Source organism: Microcaecilia unicolor, chromosome 2 (genome assembly GCF_901765095.1).
Source record: "Microcaecilia unicolor chromosome 2, aMicUni1.1, whole genome shotgun sequence".
Lineage (NCBI taxonomy): Eukaryota > Metazoa > Chordata > Amphibia > Gymnophiona > Siphonopidae > Microcaecilia > Microcaecilia unicolor.
This window is the reverse complement of record NC_044032.1, coordinates 111,170,011-111,187,831: the sequence shown is the minus strand read 5'-3', so window position 1 is coordinate 111,187,831 and position 17,821 is coordinate 111,170,011. Positions and strand designations below refer to the sequence as shown.

Sequence of the window (17,821 nt, the reverse complement as noted above, 5' to 3'; positions counted from 1 at the left end):
TGAAATGGCTGTGTGGTAAGTTCGCACTTCCCACGTGGCCATTTCGGGAGGAGCACTTACTGCTACCCTTTGAGGTGGTGATACAGGCTCCCGTGCTAACCTGTCGGTAACTGGGCAGTGCACGACGCTACCCGATTACCGCCAGATAACCCGATGCGGAAATATCTTTTCAGTATTTCCGCTAGCGCCGTAAATGGCGCATGCTGTGGGTAGAACTACCACCAGCACCCGCATTGTGCCAGCGATAGTTTTGGGTTGCCATATGGCAACCCTTTGGTAAAAAGGCCCCTAAATTTGGCTGAATAAAGGAAACAAAGTTTGGTGGTCAACATTTTTTGAATATGAGGCCCATCCATTTGGAACTGGCTGACGGCCCATGTCAAAACACTAAAGGAGGAATAAAAAGTGAAATGGCAGGCTAATGGTGATTCTTATTTCCTAAATATACATATTTGAAACTATAATTATGACTGATTTGTCCAGCTTAAGGCAAATAGAGAACGTAAAAATAATCTGCCACTAACCTTTCTAGACTCTCCTTCTTTTTGTTTTTCTTGCTGCGTCTCACCATACGGCTCTTGTAGCTATTCCTTCTAGCTGGACCCGTTTTGATGGATGTATTCTCAAAGGGAGTTGTAGTGATCGATACATTATTTCCACTCTGCCAAAACAGTGATACTTGTATTCAGGTAAAATAACACTTGTAATTTAATAAAATATATATTAAAATACAATTTACTTTTCTAACGATACATAGTTCACATTTAAGGTGGACAATCAGTGGAGTATAAATATCTTCTATTGTTTGATCATTTATGTAGTCATATTCTGATCATGGATTGACCCAGATTTTTTCAGTTTGTGGAATTCTGTGTCCTTTTTACACAAATCAAAATCACTAACCTCGAAAGCAGTTATACAACAATCTGAATTTGGGTGACTGAGCAAAACCTCAAGACTTTGATCTGGACAAATATTTTTTTTTCTACTGTGGGTAGCTATTCTCAGACAATTATTTACAAGAAGATGAAGTTACTTCAAAGCCCCACAGAGCCGTAATAAAATTCTCTGCTAACTGCTGCGGAAGGAAACATTAAACTCCACAAGTATGTGTATATCAAAAAACACGAACTTGTCCCCATTGCAGGGAGCTAAAGGCCAGTACCTTCAACAGAAGCTCTATGACCTCAGTATGAACAAGGCCATGGATGGGTTCTCCGTTGATATGCGTGATGAGGTCCCCAGCCTTAAGTCCAGTCTCTGATGCAGGGCCTCCTTCATCCACATTCTGAAGTTCAGAAAAGAGAGGAAAACATTTTTTTTTTTAGTTAGGCAATAAGGGGTCCTATTACTAAGCCGAGGTAAAAAGTGGCCTGTGGTAGTATGGGTGCATATTTTGGGTGCGCGCTGAGCCATTTTTTTTACCACAGCTGGACAAAAGCGCCTTTTTTTAAGAGCCAGGAAATGGGTGTGCGCTGAAATTAAAAGTAGCACACACTTATTTACAGCCTGAGCCCTTACTGCCAGCCATTGACTTAGCGGTAAGGGCTCAACACACTTCTCGTGCGGTAACCATTCAGCACGCACCAATTGCTTATTACTGCCGCGAACATCCCCTGCAGTAGAAAATAGAAAATTATTTTCTACCACGGGATTCAGTGTGCACCAAACTTAGAATTACTGCCGGGTGCACTCACTACCCTCGCCTTAGTAAAAGGGTCCCTAAGTTGTTTTTTTTCTGCGCACCAAAAAAACTGAATAAGTTAAGCATTTGACTATATATACCACAGATATCAGGATAATATGAAGGCAATGTGGGCTTGTCATCAAAGATGTTTACTAAAGTCAGGAGAAGACCAGGATGCACCTTGCAACCTTGGGCAACTCATTTCACTCTGCATGCCTCAGTTTATGCAGCTCTAGCTAAGGATAACGGTGCTTTCCCTTGTCCTGTCACCCCCATTGGAACCTGTCATGAGGATTATGATGCTCAATCCTAAAACAAAAATGTTACATAGGTAGAAACACTGTGTAAGAAGAAAAAAAGAACTCAGAGCAATTTGCACGCGAGTCCTTAGTGCTAGAGCTCAGCTGAATTAATCATAGATCTAAAAAAAATCTCCTTGCTTTTTCTGTTTCTATTTCTCTAGTTTTTTTTTTTACTATCAAAACTATTTTGCTAGCACACCAGTTAGAACAGAACATAAGAGGGGCACTTCTTAAATACTATGATATATATAGCAAATGAAGCCTCAACTGTCCAGGGAAAGTTGTAGACTTTTTAACAAACCCAACACGTGGTTACTACTACCAATCATTTCTATAGTTCTACTAGATGTATGCAGCGCTGTACACATTATATACAGGTACTTTCTCTGTCCCTAGGGGGCTCACAATCTACGTTTTTTGTACCTGGGGCAAAGGAGGGTTAAGTGACTTCCCAAGGTCACAAGGAGTTGAAGTGGGAATCGAACCCAGGTTGCCAGGATCAATGCCCACTGCACTAACCATTAGGCTACTCCTAAAAAGTCCATGACTATCCCTGGACAGTTGAGGCTTCATTTGCAATATATTTCATAGTATTTAAGAAGTGCCCTTTCTTATGTTCTTTTCCAACCGGTGTGTTAGCAAAATAGTTTTGATATTGATATTATTTATATAGTTTGCTATCCAATTGTGCTGCCTAGTTTTTTAAATTCAAATAAATGTACTTAGTTTCGGAATGCTGTCCCCGCAAAGTCCTTGTTTTGGTATTCCTGCTTCAAGAGGGACTTTAGTGGATTTTGATCTTGGGGAACTGGGTTCGATTCCCACTGCAGCTCCTTGTGACTCTGTGCAAGTCACTTAATCCTTCATTGCCCCAGTTACAAGTACGTATGTAAACCGCTTTGAATGTAGTTGCAAAAACCACAGGAAGGCGGTATATCAAGTCCCATTTCCCTTTCCCTTTCTGACTCTCACTGCCTTTCACAAAGCGTGGAGAGCAGCACAATGTTTGAGCAAACACCACGTCAGGTGAAAGGAACTGAGGTTCAGAAAGTCCCCTTTGAAGCAGGAAAACCGAAACAAGGACTTTGCTGGGGATCCTGATCAACATTCTGAAGCCAAGTATGATTTGGATTGAAAGTCTGATATAATACAAGAAAAGGAGGAGTTTTTTTTTTTTTTTTAATCTATGATTGATTCAGCTAAGCTCTAGCACTGATGAATCATGTACATATTGCTCTGAGGCATGGAGATCTTTTTTCTCCTTATAGACTGTTTCTGCCTATGTGACATTTTTGTTTTAGGATTGTCCTGATTTCCCAGCAATTTATTGTGTATGTTTCAGGAAATATCAGCATCCACCATAAAAATGCATAACATTTGTTGGAGGATCCTGCTGGAATATACACAAATCGTGGTTATTCTTAAAACTCCATAGTCTGTTTTCAAGGATCATTACAAACAACATCATTTTGGTTAGTCCTACCCAAACGATATGATGGACGGTGTAGATGTCGCTGTCACCAACATATACCCTTATTGCCCGCAGAGTGAAGCCAAACTTCTTTCCCGAACTGCGAATGATTATAGGCTGACGTGGACTAACTGAAGCAACTGAGGAGTCACGACTAGGAGATGAGTCTCTGGAGGAAGGATCCGAAGATAGGGAATGTGGAGATATAGGACTTCCCAACGGAGAAACACCAAACATATCTGAAACAAACAGTTTTCCTATCAGAAACCATTCTGGTAATCCAAGCCTCATCTTAAATAGATGTCAAGTAACTAAAAGTTCTATTTATAACAAAGGTTAATCAGTTAATGTGCATTAATGCACATTAAGGTGTATTAATTTGAGTTAAGTCCATTGTTAGTAAATATACTCCACTGAGAATAATGGGGCTTGCAAAATGGAGACCTAAGTTTATTTATTTTATTTATATCCCACATTTTCCCACCTATTTGCAGGCTCAGTGTTAGAGCCCTTTAAGGAAATATCTTTACTTAAAAAATGTGACATTAAAAAAAAATAAACCTCATTCAAACAGAAAGCTTATACAGTATTAACAGCAAAATGTGCTTCAAGAAGCTTTGAGGTGATTTTCATCACAGAACATATTGCAAAAAGCTCTGGAAAACATGCATTAGGTATTGTGATGTTTCAAGGTCAGCTATATTCTTCTTCCAGGCTGTGTAACTCATTTAACCTCGTTATGCTAAATATAAGAGCACCAGTCTTATGAAAACTGATCACACTGGCTTCTCATCTGACTAGAACTGAGATCCAATGGGTGGAAAACACTGGTCCTGGACAGTTACAAACAGGCCTGCATTGAGAATCACAAAACACCTTATATGGTGTGTAGCCCCACCCAGCGCATCTCAGGATACACTAGGCAGGGCTGGGTACCGCTATTTTGCGTCATAGTGGGAAGAGGAGGGAAGCAGGCTACCTCCCTCCTCCAAACCACAAGGTAGAGGGGTGGGTAGGGGGCTAGGTAAGGAGGGGGGCGGATTGATCACTGGACCACCAGGGACCCTTTGTGGGGGGGGGGGGGTTAGGGGGGCTGGAGACCCACCAGATCTCCAGCCCTCCCTGAACCTGGGGGGGGGGGGGAATCGTCGGGGGGACCGGAGGTCCCCCGGACCTCCAGCCCCCATTGCTCGGGGCAGGGGTAGTTGGGGCCTGGTGGTCCCATGGACCTCCAGCCCCTGTATTTTGACAGGTTTGGGCTTTTGACAGCCCAGACCTGTCAAACAAGTACGGGAGGATTGTGCTGAGCGCATGCAATTATCTCTGATCATAGGTCGAAGAATGCCCCGCGCTGTTCCAGCACTATTTTTGGAGCGCTGTTTGGAACAGCGCGTGGTTTTGATCATCTGCTTTTAAGTGCAAAGCCTGCAGGCCCAGGACAGAGGCTCAGGTGTACTGTAGAAGCAATGATTAGAACACGGCACTTCACTTATTTACAACTCTTGCACTGACATCACACAAGGGCGTGCACAAATCAATACATTTTATGCTGAAGACATGCATCCTTACCTCCAGGGAACATGAGGGACAGAGCGCTAGTAGAGACGGACTTAGTGACTTTCCCAGAGATTTTCTGTTTTCCTGTATTTTCTAATCGCTGACGAGCCACAGGAGAAGTAGAGTCCTTGGTTGGCTTTGAGGAATTATCTGTACTGTCCACACACTCGGTTTTTCCATTTATCTGATCTAAGTGCTCTGAAAAACTATCAACTGTATAAGGAAGATAAAAAAGGATAAACACCTTATAAGAAACTGCAGGGACATATAACAGTTGTAAGTAAGCTTCACTTGTACCTTGAAAAGAAGTGTATATAATACTGGAGGAACATTAAAAGCTGGTGAACTGTATTGGGGATCTTTTTTAATAGGGTTGGGGAATAGACATAAATAGTGGCTATGATGGTTTTAGGAACAGTGTTGTGATTAAAGTATACTTGAAAGAAAGCACAAAGAACATCCAGGCCCCCTCCTTAAAGCTTAATATTATGTCACAGCGTACACTCAGTGATATAAATCTCATACCATTATGGAGGAAACGATGCCTCTCTCATGCTTTAAGGTACTGGGCTTGTGCCTGCTTACATCAAGTCTGGTATCTCAAACTGCAGTCTTTGAAGATCACAAACCAATTGGCCTTTTCAGGGTATTCTGGATGAGTGTGCAAGAGAGATCTGCACACAATGAAGGCAGTGAGCGTGCAAAACTATCTCATACATATTCATTACTACACTACCATTAACTGAGTAAATCCTCTTACCTAGTTACATTCTATATACTATAAAATAGTAACTATGGCTACTGTTTATTATATCAAAATCCTTTTGATTCAAATCTACATGAAAGAAGTTTCCCAGAATCTTAACCATGCACTCCGTTCATACACACCTAAAACCAAAATTATATTGAATAATACAATCCCTCCATCCCCAGAGGTTTACACACCAGCTAGTATGGCAAATAAACACATATGCAAATAGGTGGGAAAATGTGGGATACAAATGCGACAAAAAAAAAAAAAAAAAAAAATATATATATATATATACTTTTGAAGCCCTATAGTGAAAATCAAAACTCCAGATTGTTCATATAGAAAATAATTACGATGATCCAAGGTTCCGTTTTTTCAGTATACATCACCATAGTAAACATAGTAGATGACGGCAGAAAAAGACCTGCACGGTCCATCCAGTCTGCCCAAGAAGATAAATTCATATGTGCTACTTTTTTATTTGTACTGTCCTCTTCAGTGCACAGACCGTATAAGTCTGGCCAGCCATATCCCCGCCTCCCAACCACCAACCCCACCTCCCAACCACCAGCTCTGGCACAGACCATATAAAGTCTGCCCAGCACTATCCTTGCCTCCCAACTACCAGTCCCGCCTCCCACCACCAGCTCTGGCACAGACCGTATAAGTCTGCCCAGCACTTTCCCTGCCTCCCACCACCGGCTCTGGCACAGACCGTATAAGTCTGCCCAGCACAAGTCCCGCCTCCCAACCACCAGCCCCGGCACAGACCATATAAGTCTGCCCAGCACTAGCCCCGCCTCCCAACCACCAGCTCTGCCACCCATTCTAGGCTAAGCTCCTGAGGATCCCTTCCTTCTGTACAGGATTCCTTTATGTTTATCCCACGCATGTTTGAATTCCGTTACTGTTTTCATCTCCACCACCTCCCGTGGGAGGGCATTCCAAGTATCCACCACCCTCTCCGTGAAAAAATACTTTCTGACATTCTTCTTGAGTCTGCCCCCCTTCAATCTCATTTCATGCCCTCTCGTTCTACCGCCTTCCCATCTCTGGAAAAGGTTTGTTTGCGGATTAATACCTTTCAAATATTTGAACGTCTGTATCATATCACCCCTGTTCCTCCTTTCCTCCAGGGTATACATGTTCAGGTCCGCAAGTCTCTCCTCATACGTCTTGTAACGCAGATCCCATACCATCCTCGTAGCTTTTCTTTTCACCGCTTCAATTCTTTTTACATCCTTAGCAAGATACGGCCTCCAAAACTGAACACAATACTCCAGGTGGGGCCTCAGCAACGACTTGTACAGGGGCATCAACACCTCTTTTCTTCTGCTGGTCACACCTCTCTCTATACAGCCTAGTAACCTTCTAGCTACGGCCACCGCCTTGTCACACTGTTTCATCGCCTTCAGATCCTCAGATACTATCACCCCAAGATCCCTCTCCCCATCCGTACCTAGCAGACTCTCACCTACAGGAAGAATTGTTCCGGTAGTGGGTAACGGAACTGACGCAGGATGGAGCTGTTCTGGACCTGGTGCTTACGAATGGAGAGTACGTTTCTGACGTCAAGGTGGCGGACCATTTGGCATCTAGTGATTATCGTATGGTATGGTTCAATATTAAAACAAAAGAGAGGGCTCACTCGAGATTGAAGGGCCTGGATTTCAAAGGAACTAACTTTGCCGAGATGGGGGAATTTCTCAAGGAACAGTTAGTGGGATGGGAACAGCTGAAGGATGTAGAACAGCAATGGACAAGACTGAAAGGAGCTATATTAAAGGCAACTAACATAGTAACATAGTAGATGACAGCAGAAAAAGACCTGCATGGTCCATCCAGTCTGACCAACAAGATAACTCAAATGTGCTACTTTTTGTGTATACCCTACTTTGATTTGTACCTGTGCTCTTCAGGGCACAGACCGTATAAGTCTGCCCAGCACTATCCCCGCCTCCCAACCACCAGCCTCGCCTCCCAACCACTGGCTCTGGCACAGACCGTATAAGTCTGCCCAGCTCTATCCTCACCTCCCAACCACCAGCCCCGCCTCCCAACCACCGGCTCTGGCACAGACAGTACGTCTGCCCAGCACTATCCCCGCCTCCCAACCACCAGTCCCGCTTCTCACCACCGGCTCTTGCACAGACCGTATAAGTCTTCCCAGCACTATCCCCGCCTCCCTACCACCAGCCCCCGCCTCCCGATCTTGACTAACCTTTATGTTAGAAAATTACATAAAAGTAAGAGGAAAAGAAGGCCTCTCTGGTACGCGAATGTAGTAGCTGAAAAGATAAGGGAAAGGAGGCTAGCCTTTGCTTGTTATAAGAAGACTCAGAAAGATGAAGACAGGAGAGAATACCTAAATAAGTGAAGAGAAGCTGGAAAAGCTATCAGGAAAGCGAAGCGGCAAATGGAGGAAAAGATAGCTAATATGGTAAAATTGGGGGACAAGTCCTTTTCAGATATGTGACAAGAGGAAGTGCCATAATAGCATTGTGAGGCTCAAAGCTGAGGGAGTGAAATATGTGGAAGATGATAAGGATAAAGCTGAACTGCTTAACGATTATTTTAGCTCTGTGTTCACGAATGAAAAACTGGGGGTAGGGCTGCAGAAAACAAAGGCTAAAAGGGATGGATGTATGGTAGACCAAGACCCATTTACAGAGGATTGTGTTCATGAGGGGCTTGCCAAACTAAAAGTAGACAGAGCGATGGGGCCTGATGGGATACACCCAAGGGTGCTTAAGGAACTCGGAGAAGTTCTGTCGGCTCCGCTGATGGACCTCTTCAATGCTTCCTTAGAAACTGGAGTGGTCCCGGTGGACTGGAGAAAACCGGTAAAGTCCAAATGAAAAGAGCTCCTGGGCCAATCAGAGCCCAGTCAACAAGTTTTAAAAGTATATTGCTCACAGTACTGTAGATCACTTCTTGACTGAGTGAAACTAAAAGAGGGAGCATCCACTTTTCTATAACAGCTGAACAGCAAAGAAGCACCACTTGCTGGCCAAATAGGAGAAATACACTTCAGGACATAATTAAGGCAGGAAAATATCCAACACATTTTGCAGGCTTAAAACACACTTCCTTCACAATCTTCAATTTCAGTTTTGAGTTCTTCCAGTACTCTGGGGGTACATACCATTCATCCAGGTGATTTGCTACTCCTTAAGTTTGTTGATTTGGCCTATGACATCTTCCAGGTTCACTGAGATTTGTTTCATCTCCAAATCATCACCTTTAATACCATTTTTGGCATGGGTAGTATCTTTACATCTTCCTCAGTAAAGACAAGCAAAGAATCAATTTAGAGGTTCATTTTCAAAGCACATAGACTTACAAAGTTACACAGGGTAATATGTAGCTTTGTAAATCCATGTACTTTGAAAATGAGCACCTCGGTCTCTCTGCTATGGCCTTGACTTACCTCAATGCCTCTTTTACTCCCTCACAGCCTTCCTGCTTCTAGCGTTACCTGAAAACGTTTTTGCTATGAGTTTTGCATCTATGGCATGCTTCTCAAATTCTCTTTTTCTTTTCCTTATCAATGCTTTGAATCTAACTTATTAGTGCTTAAGTAGCTGCTTCTTTTCTTCGTTCACATCTTCTTTCCATTTCTTGAGAGATATCCATTTTGCTAGATTAACCTCTTCCACATCATATTCTAACCAAGCCTGCTGTCATTTGACCTTCCAAATAATGAGACTTCATTTAGATTAAAAAGAAATTGCTGAATTTTGAAAACATAGAATTACACTCAAAAAACTATTATTTTATAGCCAAGTTAAGGACAAAAGGGTGTTTTTAGAGGAATTTGTGATTTTATAGAATCTCGCCCTGGTAGTTATCAAAGGAAAGTATAAAATACTCAAGCGTGTCTGTTTGAAAGGGCCTTTTGGCATTTTGCTCTCTTGTCAAAGCAAAAGCAGAGCTTAATTCCCAGGAAGATTATCTTTCCTGGATAAGTATTGTCAGTTAATGAAACAGGTTAGTTCCATTTACATGGAATAAGAGAGCCTGGATGAAAAAAAACATCTTTACAAAAAAAGTCAACTAACATTTCAGAATGTACAATATAATTAAAGATAGAAAACAGGGTAAAGAACAGAAGAGCCATTTTGTGCACTTTAAGGGAACTCCTCCCATTGAGTAGATTTTCCCTTCATTTATCTGTTTAGCTTTTATTTTTCTTTTTAAATCTACAGCTTAGTCAGAGTCTAACCCAGGGTTTTCAACGCAGCTCTCAGGACACACCGAGCCAGGTTTTCAGGATATCCATGATGAATATGAATGAAATAAATCTACAGGCACTCCCTCCACTGTATGCAGACCTTTCTCATGCATATTCATTGTGGGTATTCCGAAATCCTGATTGGCTAGGTATGCCCCAAGGACTGGGTTAAGAACCACTGGTCTAACTTAAACAGAACAAACACTCAAATGTCTTCTTCCTCACTCCTTGCCTTCAGCAAGGGAAAATGGCTTAGCCTATGTCTGTCAGCAAAGCTGTTTTGCAAGTGCTTGAACAGCCCTGATAATACCATATTTCACAAAAAGCAATAAGGTTTAACTCCTCTTCCTCTTTCTATTATCTCTAGAAACAGGTATCATGTAAAAGGTTAATAGAATCTCAATAGCTTCTCACCTGACCTCAAGATTATGTATCATTTTTCAGCTTATGATCTGTCATTTTAGTCTTAAGACATGTTCAAGCACGTCCTTCTTGTAGGAGAGGTATACTTTCAGCTTTCTGTCTCCTCCCTAAACTATATTAATCAAAGTATTTATTAACATAAGTTTAATGGAATCAGTCACATATATATTATACTAGGGGTTAAAGGCTGCAACTGTGAAATGGAAATGGACATACATACACAATTATTTCCAGTGTGTGTGTGTGTGCATGCATTCACAGAGAGGATAATTTTTTTTTATTTCCTTTTACGCCTGCAGGAGTACAAGCTTATTTTTATAGGAAGACATGCAGTTTTCCTCAGTAACTTAGATTGTGAGCCCACTAGGGACTGAGAAAGTACCTGCGTATAATATTTAAACTGCTTTGGCTGTACCTCAGAAAGACTGTATCGAAATGCCCGACCCCTATATGTGGCTGGCACAAAAATGAGATCTCCACGTGTGCATTCACTCATCCAACCCTACTCTCCCTTTTTTTTCAAAATACATTTTCACATGGGTTAACATTTAACCAAGTTTAAAGCCTCTGGTTTTGGCCCCCACAATAATGGAAAGAAATGCACAAGATACTAATAATGAAGATGTTAAAAACTACATTTTCAACAGGTTTGTACTGAAGCCGTTTTCTAACAGTTGTTAACGAATTTACTATCAACATAAAGAAAAACGACATGAAAAAGGTCATGGTTGTAGTGGCATTTCTAGACAGAAGTCTTTGAGATGGTGATGAGAAGAAGGGGTAAACCAAAGCAGCAAATTTTCACGTAATATTTTGTACAACATTCACAGATATGATCACGTGACTCCTTTGCTACATGATCAACACTGGCTCCCTGTTGCATTCCACATCAGATTTAACTTATTATACTGGCATTCCTCTCTTTCATGTCTTCTCATTCCTTACTGTCCTCCTTGTACTCTCCGATCTTCATCATCTAATCTACTTGTGGTCCTATCACAGAAATATGCCAACAAAAACTCAGATGGAAGCCTCTATAAAAGCCAGACTTCAACTGGCAGATCAATACTAGAAAAATACAAATAAAAATGCATTTCCTCCCATATTTTGAAAAAAAAAAATAGAAGAGATGCACATTTCCCAAACCTGACATATTCCAATCCCTAAAAATTGTTAATGGTTTTCTTTTCTTTTCTATTTTATCTGGACATTTTATTGTTCTTACTAGATTGGAAAAAAAAAAGAGACTGGAATCAATTTCCTTGTACTAATTTCCTAACTCTCTCTAAGGGTCTTCTTTCCATATCATCTTACTCCTCATGTCTTCTCTACATCTGGATCTTTCCCTTTCATCTTTTTTTCTCCATTTCTCTCTTTGCATCTCCACTCATCGCAAGAATAAGGTACAAAATCTAGCTCTCTCTCACCATTCAGTTTTGTTTCTTTCTTTTTCACCTTTCACCTACTAGCTATCTATTTCTCACTTTCACTCCCTGCCCAGCCCTCCCACCACTCTCTATATTGTCCTCTCTTCCCAGTCTCCAGTTCTCTTTCTGTACATAAGAATTTCCATACTGGGACAAACCAAAGGTTCATCAAGTCCAGTATCCTGCTTCCAACAGTGGCCAATCCAGGTTACGAGTACCTGGAAAGATCTAAAAAGAGTAAAATAGATTTTATGCTGCTTATCTAAGGAATATGCAATGGATTTTCCCAAGTCCATATTAATAACCTTTGTTAAACCCTGCTCAGCTAACCACTTTTACCACGTTCTCTGGCAACAAATTCCAGAGTTTATTTATACATTGAGTGAAGAAATATTTTCTCCATTTCTATCCTCTGCCCTCACCACCAAGCCATCATTTAACTTCCTCGAACTTTGATTCCATCACCACCCCCAACTCCAGCTCTTTCTCTGTCACTTAGCCCCTCCTAGCATTTAGCCACTTTTTTCTTTTTCTTTTCCCCTACCCAGTTTCTCATTCCTCCTCTTCCAACTCATATTTTCATATTCTCTTACCCCTTCTAGGCTCCAGCATCCCCCAGTCTCTTTAACACTGCCTCTCAACCCCTTCATAGCCCCTTCAGATCTTTCACATAATTTTTTCACTGCCCTTCTCATAAATTATATCCATCTCTAGGGGCATCTTCCCCCTTTGTATCTGCTCCCTCCAAACACCCTTTTTCTTTTTTTGCACCCACTCCCTTCCTCCTTCCTTCCATTCTTCCCTCCCTTTATATCCATACTCCTTCCCTCCGGATACTCTTTCCATCTGCTCCCTTCCTCCCTTCCCTGGGCCACTCTGTTTCCCCTTTTGCTCCTATTCCCTTCCTCCTTCAACTCTTTTCACCTTCTCAATGGCTCTCTGGTTCCCTTCATCCCTACCCAAAGGTGCAAAGGGGAAAAAGCCTCTAGAAGTCAAGAGGGAGGGTGAGACCTCCTTCCAAGAAAAAATGAAGGAACTCATCCCCAAAGAAATAAAACTGCACATAAACCCCACAGATTACTACAGACAGCAGCTGATTTGATTGATCAGTCATCATCCTTCATAGTTGATCTGACAGTGGGAGCTTAATTCTTGAAAGCTACTCACAAAATGTATTGTGAGTACGAAAGAAGTGCCATCTTGTTTGGTGACATTCAAAGAATTTTACTGGATCAACATAAACAAATCATGCCCAGATGTTGCTGCACATTGACATTTAGGGTCTTATACAACTCTTCTTCAAAGGTCTTAAATTCTTTAAGGGGTGCAGGCCTTATACACAAAGAAGCACATTTTTCCTCTAATTGGCATCACTCATCTGTACCAGAGAACAATGCACAGTAAGAGGTAATTCTAAAATGGTCATCACTCATCACAAATTAAGTGATAGGATGATGCACACTAAGTAAGAACTCTTTATCAGCAACTAAACATGTAATTGTCATTATAGAATACTAGTTAAGTGGGCATTTATGCATCAACATTTCAGCGCGATCACTCACATGCTATAGATTTTCCACTCTATCTTTCTAGAATAGTAACTATGTGCACTTACATGTATAACTACAAATTAGTGCCAATTAGCTCTAATTATTGGTTTTTAGTATCAATTGGTGTCTAATTTGCTAATTAACTTAAGCGTGTAACTGGCACTATTCTATAACCTGTGCATGCAATTTTGCAAGTTAAGCGTGAAAATAGGCACACAAGATTACAGAATGAGGGGGTAAATGTACAGATGTTAATGGGTATAAGCACAGGAAGAGAAGACATATTCTAATCCCATTCTGGTTACCACAGCACCTTTTACAATGCCTTGTGATGTTAGAAAACAGCCAATTAAAAATGCATTCACTTTACCAGCAGGAAACTGGAAAAATATTCCTCTCCCCCCACCCACCATTCACAAAACTGATGGGGAAACTGAACAGGATATTCTAACACTCAGTGGAAAAAAAAATCTCTATGTAGAACCACAGGCCAAATTTAAAAGCTAGAGACTACTAGCTGTCAGCTGCAAGCACATCAAATAAATCAGTTCTCATGTCTTTTGAAACAGGTACATAATATCGGCATTTGCATTAATCTTCATATTTAACATTTTTCAAACGTCTTACTTGAAAGGGGAACAAATATTAACAACAATTCTGGTCACAGCTTTAATAATACAATAAGAAACTACAACTTTAACAATTGAGAAAATACTTCCCAACAATTCCTATATTCACTGTGGCCTTAACATAAACCCAATAGAACTATTCTAGGACAAACCAGCTCCACAAAATATATATATACAGAATCATTGAGACATGAATACCTCAGCAGGGCTCGCGGTGACACAGAGCCCCACCCCAGCATGCGGTAGTGCCGAACTCAAGCATATACCATAGCACTTCCCCTTACTCCTCCTCCTTTTTCCTCTTTTCCAGGCCACATTTGAGCTGCATACCCTTCTATTCAGCCACTTGCTTCTACCCACAAAAGCTGTGACCGAACTCCCCCCACCAATAACCCAAACCTTTCCCACCCCAACAAACTGCTATTAACACCCTAAATTGAAGAGGGGAAGGGCGGGATAAAACCCATAAAATAATCCTCTCACACAGTCCGCATCTTCCTCATCACTCACCCACCCATACAATGTCCCATGTTGTCAGATCCTCACAAAGACTTTACACAGCCAATATGGTTAACCAATCACCACATCTCCTTTCCTCTGCCTCTAACCATATTAAGTTTAGTTGCTACTCAAACAATAACAACCCCTTTTTCTTTACTTTTATATTAACACTACCCCTATATCCGACCCATACCCTTCGACCCCCTTGCCTCTCATTCCCTAATTCCCTCAGAAATAAAACTCAGATTAGCTCAGCCAATGTTAAGTGCCTATAGTTAAATTCTATGGTTCCTCTTTACAGGTTAAACCAGTGTTTCCCAAACCAGGTCCTGGAGGCAGTGCATGCAAATCTCTTTCATGAATATTCATTGTGGATATCCTGAAAACTTGACTCACTGGAGTGCCTCCAGGACCACATTTGGGACCCATGGGGTTAAATGGCAAAAAAGAAATGGAAAAAAAATTTTATGCGTTAAATTGCAAGTGTCAGATTTATAAATATTAATATATATATATATATATATATATATATATATATATATATATATATATATAAATGTGTATATATGTGTGCAGATGTATAAAGATATAGATTAGGCTTGTCCAAGTTCAGTCCTCGAGTGCTGCAAACAGGCCAGGTTTTCAGGATATCCCTAGATAATATGAATGAGAAAGATTTGCATACCCATTACGGATGTATACAGATCTCACTCATGCATATTCATTAGGGATATCCTGAAAACCTGGTCTGCTTGCATCCTTTGTGGACTGCACTTGAACAAGCCCGATATAGATCAATATATAAGAGAGAGAGAGAAAGACAAGGGAGTTTCTCTTGTTTTTTTTTTTTTTTAATTATACCGGTATAAAATCTGACCTGAAAGTGTGGCACTGCTGATGGTACTCGCTGGAGTGGTGACCTCTGGATCCTCCTGAGCGCTTTCCTCTGATGCAGAAGCAGCTTTGTCATGGTCTTCCTGGGATGGTTCCAGACATGACTTAGTACATTCTCCCTCAGCTGATATGGCAAATTTTGGCAAGAGACTTGTGTTGTGCTGCTTGGTACTTTCAGCATTAGAAGCAGTAGACAGTTGTTGCCTGAAGGAAATTGCATATATAGAAGATGTGTACTGACACCAACACAAAGACAGAAGCACTGAAACAGCACTTGTGAAGATGACACAAGTACAGACAAGGTTAAGCAAAATGTTTGCACACTGGCGCTTCAGCCATTTGCTACAATTGTTTTTTTTTTTTAAATCTCAACACTTTTGTTTATTGTCTCTTAAAAACAGATAAACAAGAACAAAAAAACATATTAAGAATGCCAAAAGCAGATCTGCTGTGTCTGCTACAGCATTATCATCAATTTACATATTAGTATTAATGTGGCTGTCTTATTAGATATAAAAGTGATAATGAAAAAAGAAAGGAAGATAAGAAGAAGGGAAAGAGAAAACCAAAGAATAGATTTGCTCATATTTTTCCATCTATCCACACCTATATAAAGATTTACACTGGTATAAAGTGAATAAAGAAAGCAGAAAATGATTAACAATAAAGAAATGTTATATAAAGCTCAACATTTCTCTTTTTTCATAATTAAATAATTCTAAGCTAGATCCAATCCCTTTAATTTCCCCACCCCTTCCCTAGTAACAATCTCAATTAAACAAGTATTCCAAAATCAGCAATAATGGATTGCACTTACATTTCAGAAAATTCTGAACTCCAGCGTAAGGGTTCCACAGTCGGCAGTACCAGAGCCTTTGCTTTGCTTCCCTCATCCTCCTTCTCTTCTCCTTGACCCTTTCGATCTATGCTACTAAAAACCTGTTCCAGAAAGAATCGAATCAATATGCTCACTTTGTAAAACTGTGGGAACAGAATATTTCCATACTATCATATAATGGTCCATTTCAATACAGTCCATTTCGTTGAACTTTTCACAGTTTCACTTATTTCTAAGCTATTTTTTTAAAAACCTAGATCTATTAATTTCTTTTTCCCATATTACTGTGAGAGCTTTGATGCTTAATAAAAAAAAATCTATTTGCCATTAATATGCTGTTGATTTTCAGGTCCTGGGAACCACATGCGTCTTAGATTTATTTTCAACCTTTGGGTCAATTAAAAGGTAAACAGATATGGATTACATGGGCTTATCATAAGGTTGATACAATATAAAGTGAACACAGAAGCAGAATACATGATTTTACCTTAAAATGAAGAATATGAATGTGAATATTCTGGTGACCCTCAGATGTCATGTGTTTATCTTCAGAAAACTGTTCTTGTATTCTTTCCTTGAACCGCTTTAGGGATGGTTTTACTATATGCTAGTTTTGCCACTTGCATGCGACCATTACAAAATATTAGCCCATGAGCGTTTACCACCACCTATTTTATAGGCAGTCAATCCTGCGCTAATTTGTTAGCGTGCGGTAATGTAGATATGCTGATTAACACAGAAACAACCACTATCTGACCCCAGATACGCCCTCTCTGTGCTAAAAATAAAACTTTTTTTTTAGCTCACAGCTTGTGCGTGCAGATCCCAAAATTACTGCAGGGTGTCTGAGCGCATCCCATGGTAAGTCATTTTAAGCCATAATAATAAGCGCGTGCTAGTGCTTACCGCAGCTTAGTAAAAGGACCTCTTAGTTAATTGTTGGTTTTGATATTTCCTTTATATTTGGCCAAAAACAGAGCTCATGTCACTGAACTCTTCCTGTATTCCTTCCTTTTTCCCTACCCTACCTTTCTTGATGGCAATGTGTCTTCTCACTTTTCTCTCTATATATACTGTAGTTCCCTCTTTTTGGTAATTTCTATGTACTGTTTTATTGTAAAACTCTATGTTGGCTTGTATCCTTGGCAATATATCAAGAAATAAAGAAACTTGACCTTGTCTGTCTTTAAAGCTACTGTATAACAGAAAACGTAAGTCCAAAATGTGCAGATAAATACTTCTATAAAACTCTTAGCAAGACCTGTAGAACCTCCTATAAGATAAACTAGAAACAGAGGAATATAGAAGAATAATATCTATGAACAACAAAAGAAACATTTAAGAATAGTCAGCTAATAAAATCATTTAACAAAGGGCCCAATATACTAAAGGCGCTCATTTTCGAAGCAGATGGATGTCTCAAAATGGCCAAAAAAAACGCTCCATCTGCAGCAAATGTCCAAATCATGATTTTTGAAAGGCAGAATTTGGACATTTTACATTGCAGTTCATCCAAACAGCAAGGGGATGTGTTGGAAGTGTTTTTTGGGCAAACTA

General features: G+C 40.4%; 1 protein-coding gene across 3 annotated transcripts in view; it reads right to left on the bottom strand.

Moving 5' to 3' along the window:
* The window catches only part of MAST4 (microtubule associated serine/threonine kinase family member 4), a 905,366-nt gene that overhangs the window by 15,071 nt on the left and 872,474 nt on the right, over nucleotides 1–17,821 (bottom strand). For all 3 annotated transcript variants that reach the window (XM_030193210.1, XM_030193211.1, XM_030193212.1), the window contains 6 exons: nucleotides 16,244–16,365; nucleotides 15,410–15,630; nucleotides 5,030–5,230; nucleotides 3,473–3,699; nucleotides 1,166–1,288; nucleotides 525–661 (listed from right to left, as the gene is read on the bottom strand). In XM_030193210.1, the coding sequence (XP_030049070.1) occupies nucleotides 525–661; nucleotides 1,166–1,288; nucleotides 3,473–3,699; nucleotides 5,030–5,230; nucleotides 15,410–15,630; nucleotides 16,244–16,365 (1,031 nt within the window). The remainder of the gene's footprint in view (nucleotides 1–524; nucleotides 662–1,165; nucleotides 1,289–3,472; nucleotides 3,700–5,029; nucleotides 5,231–15,409; nucleotides 15,631–16,243; nucleotides 16,366–17,821) is intronic.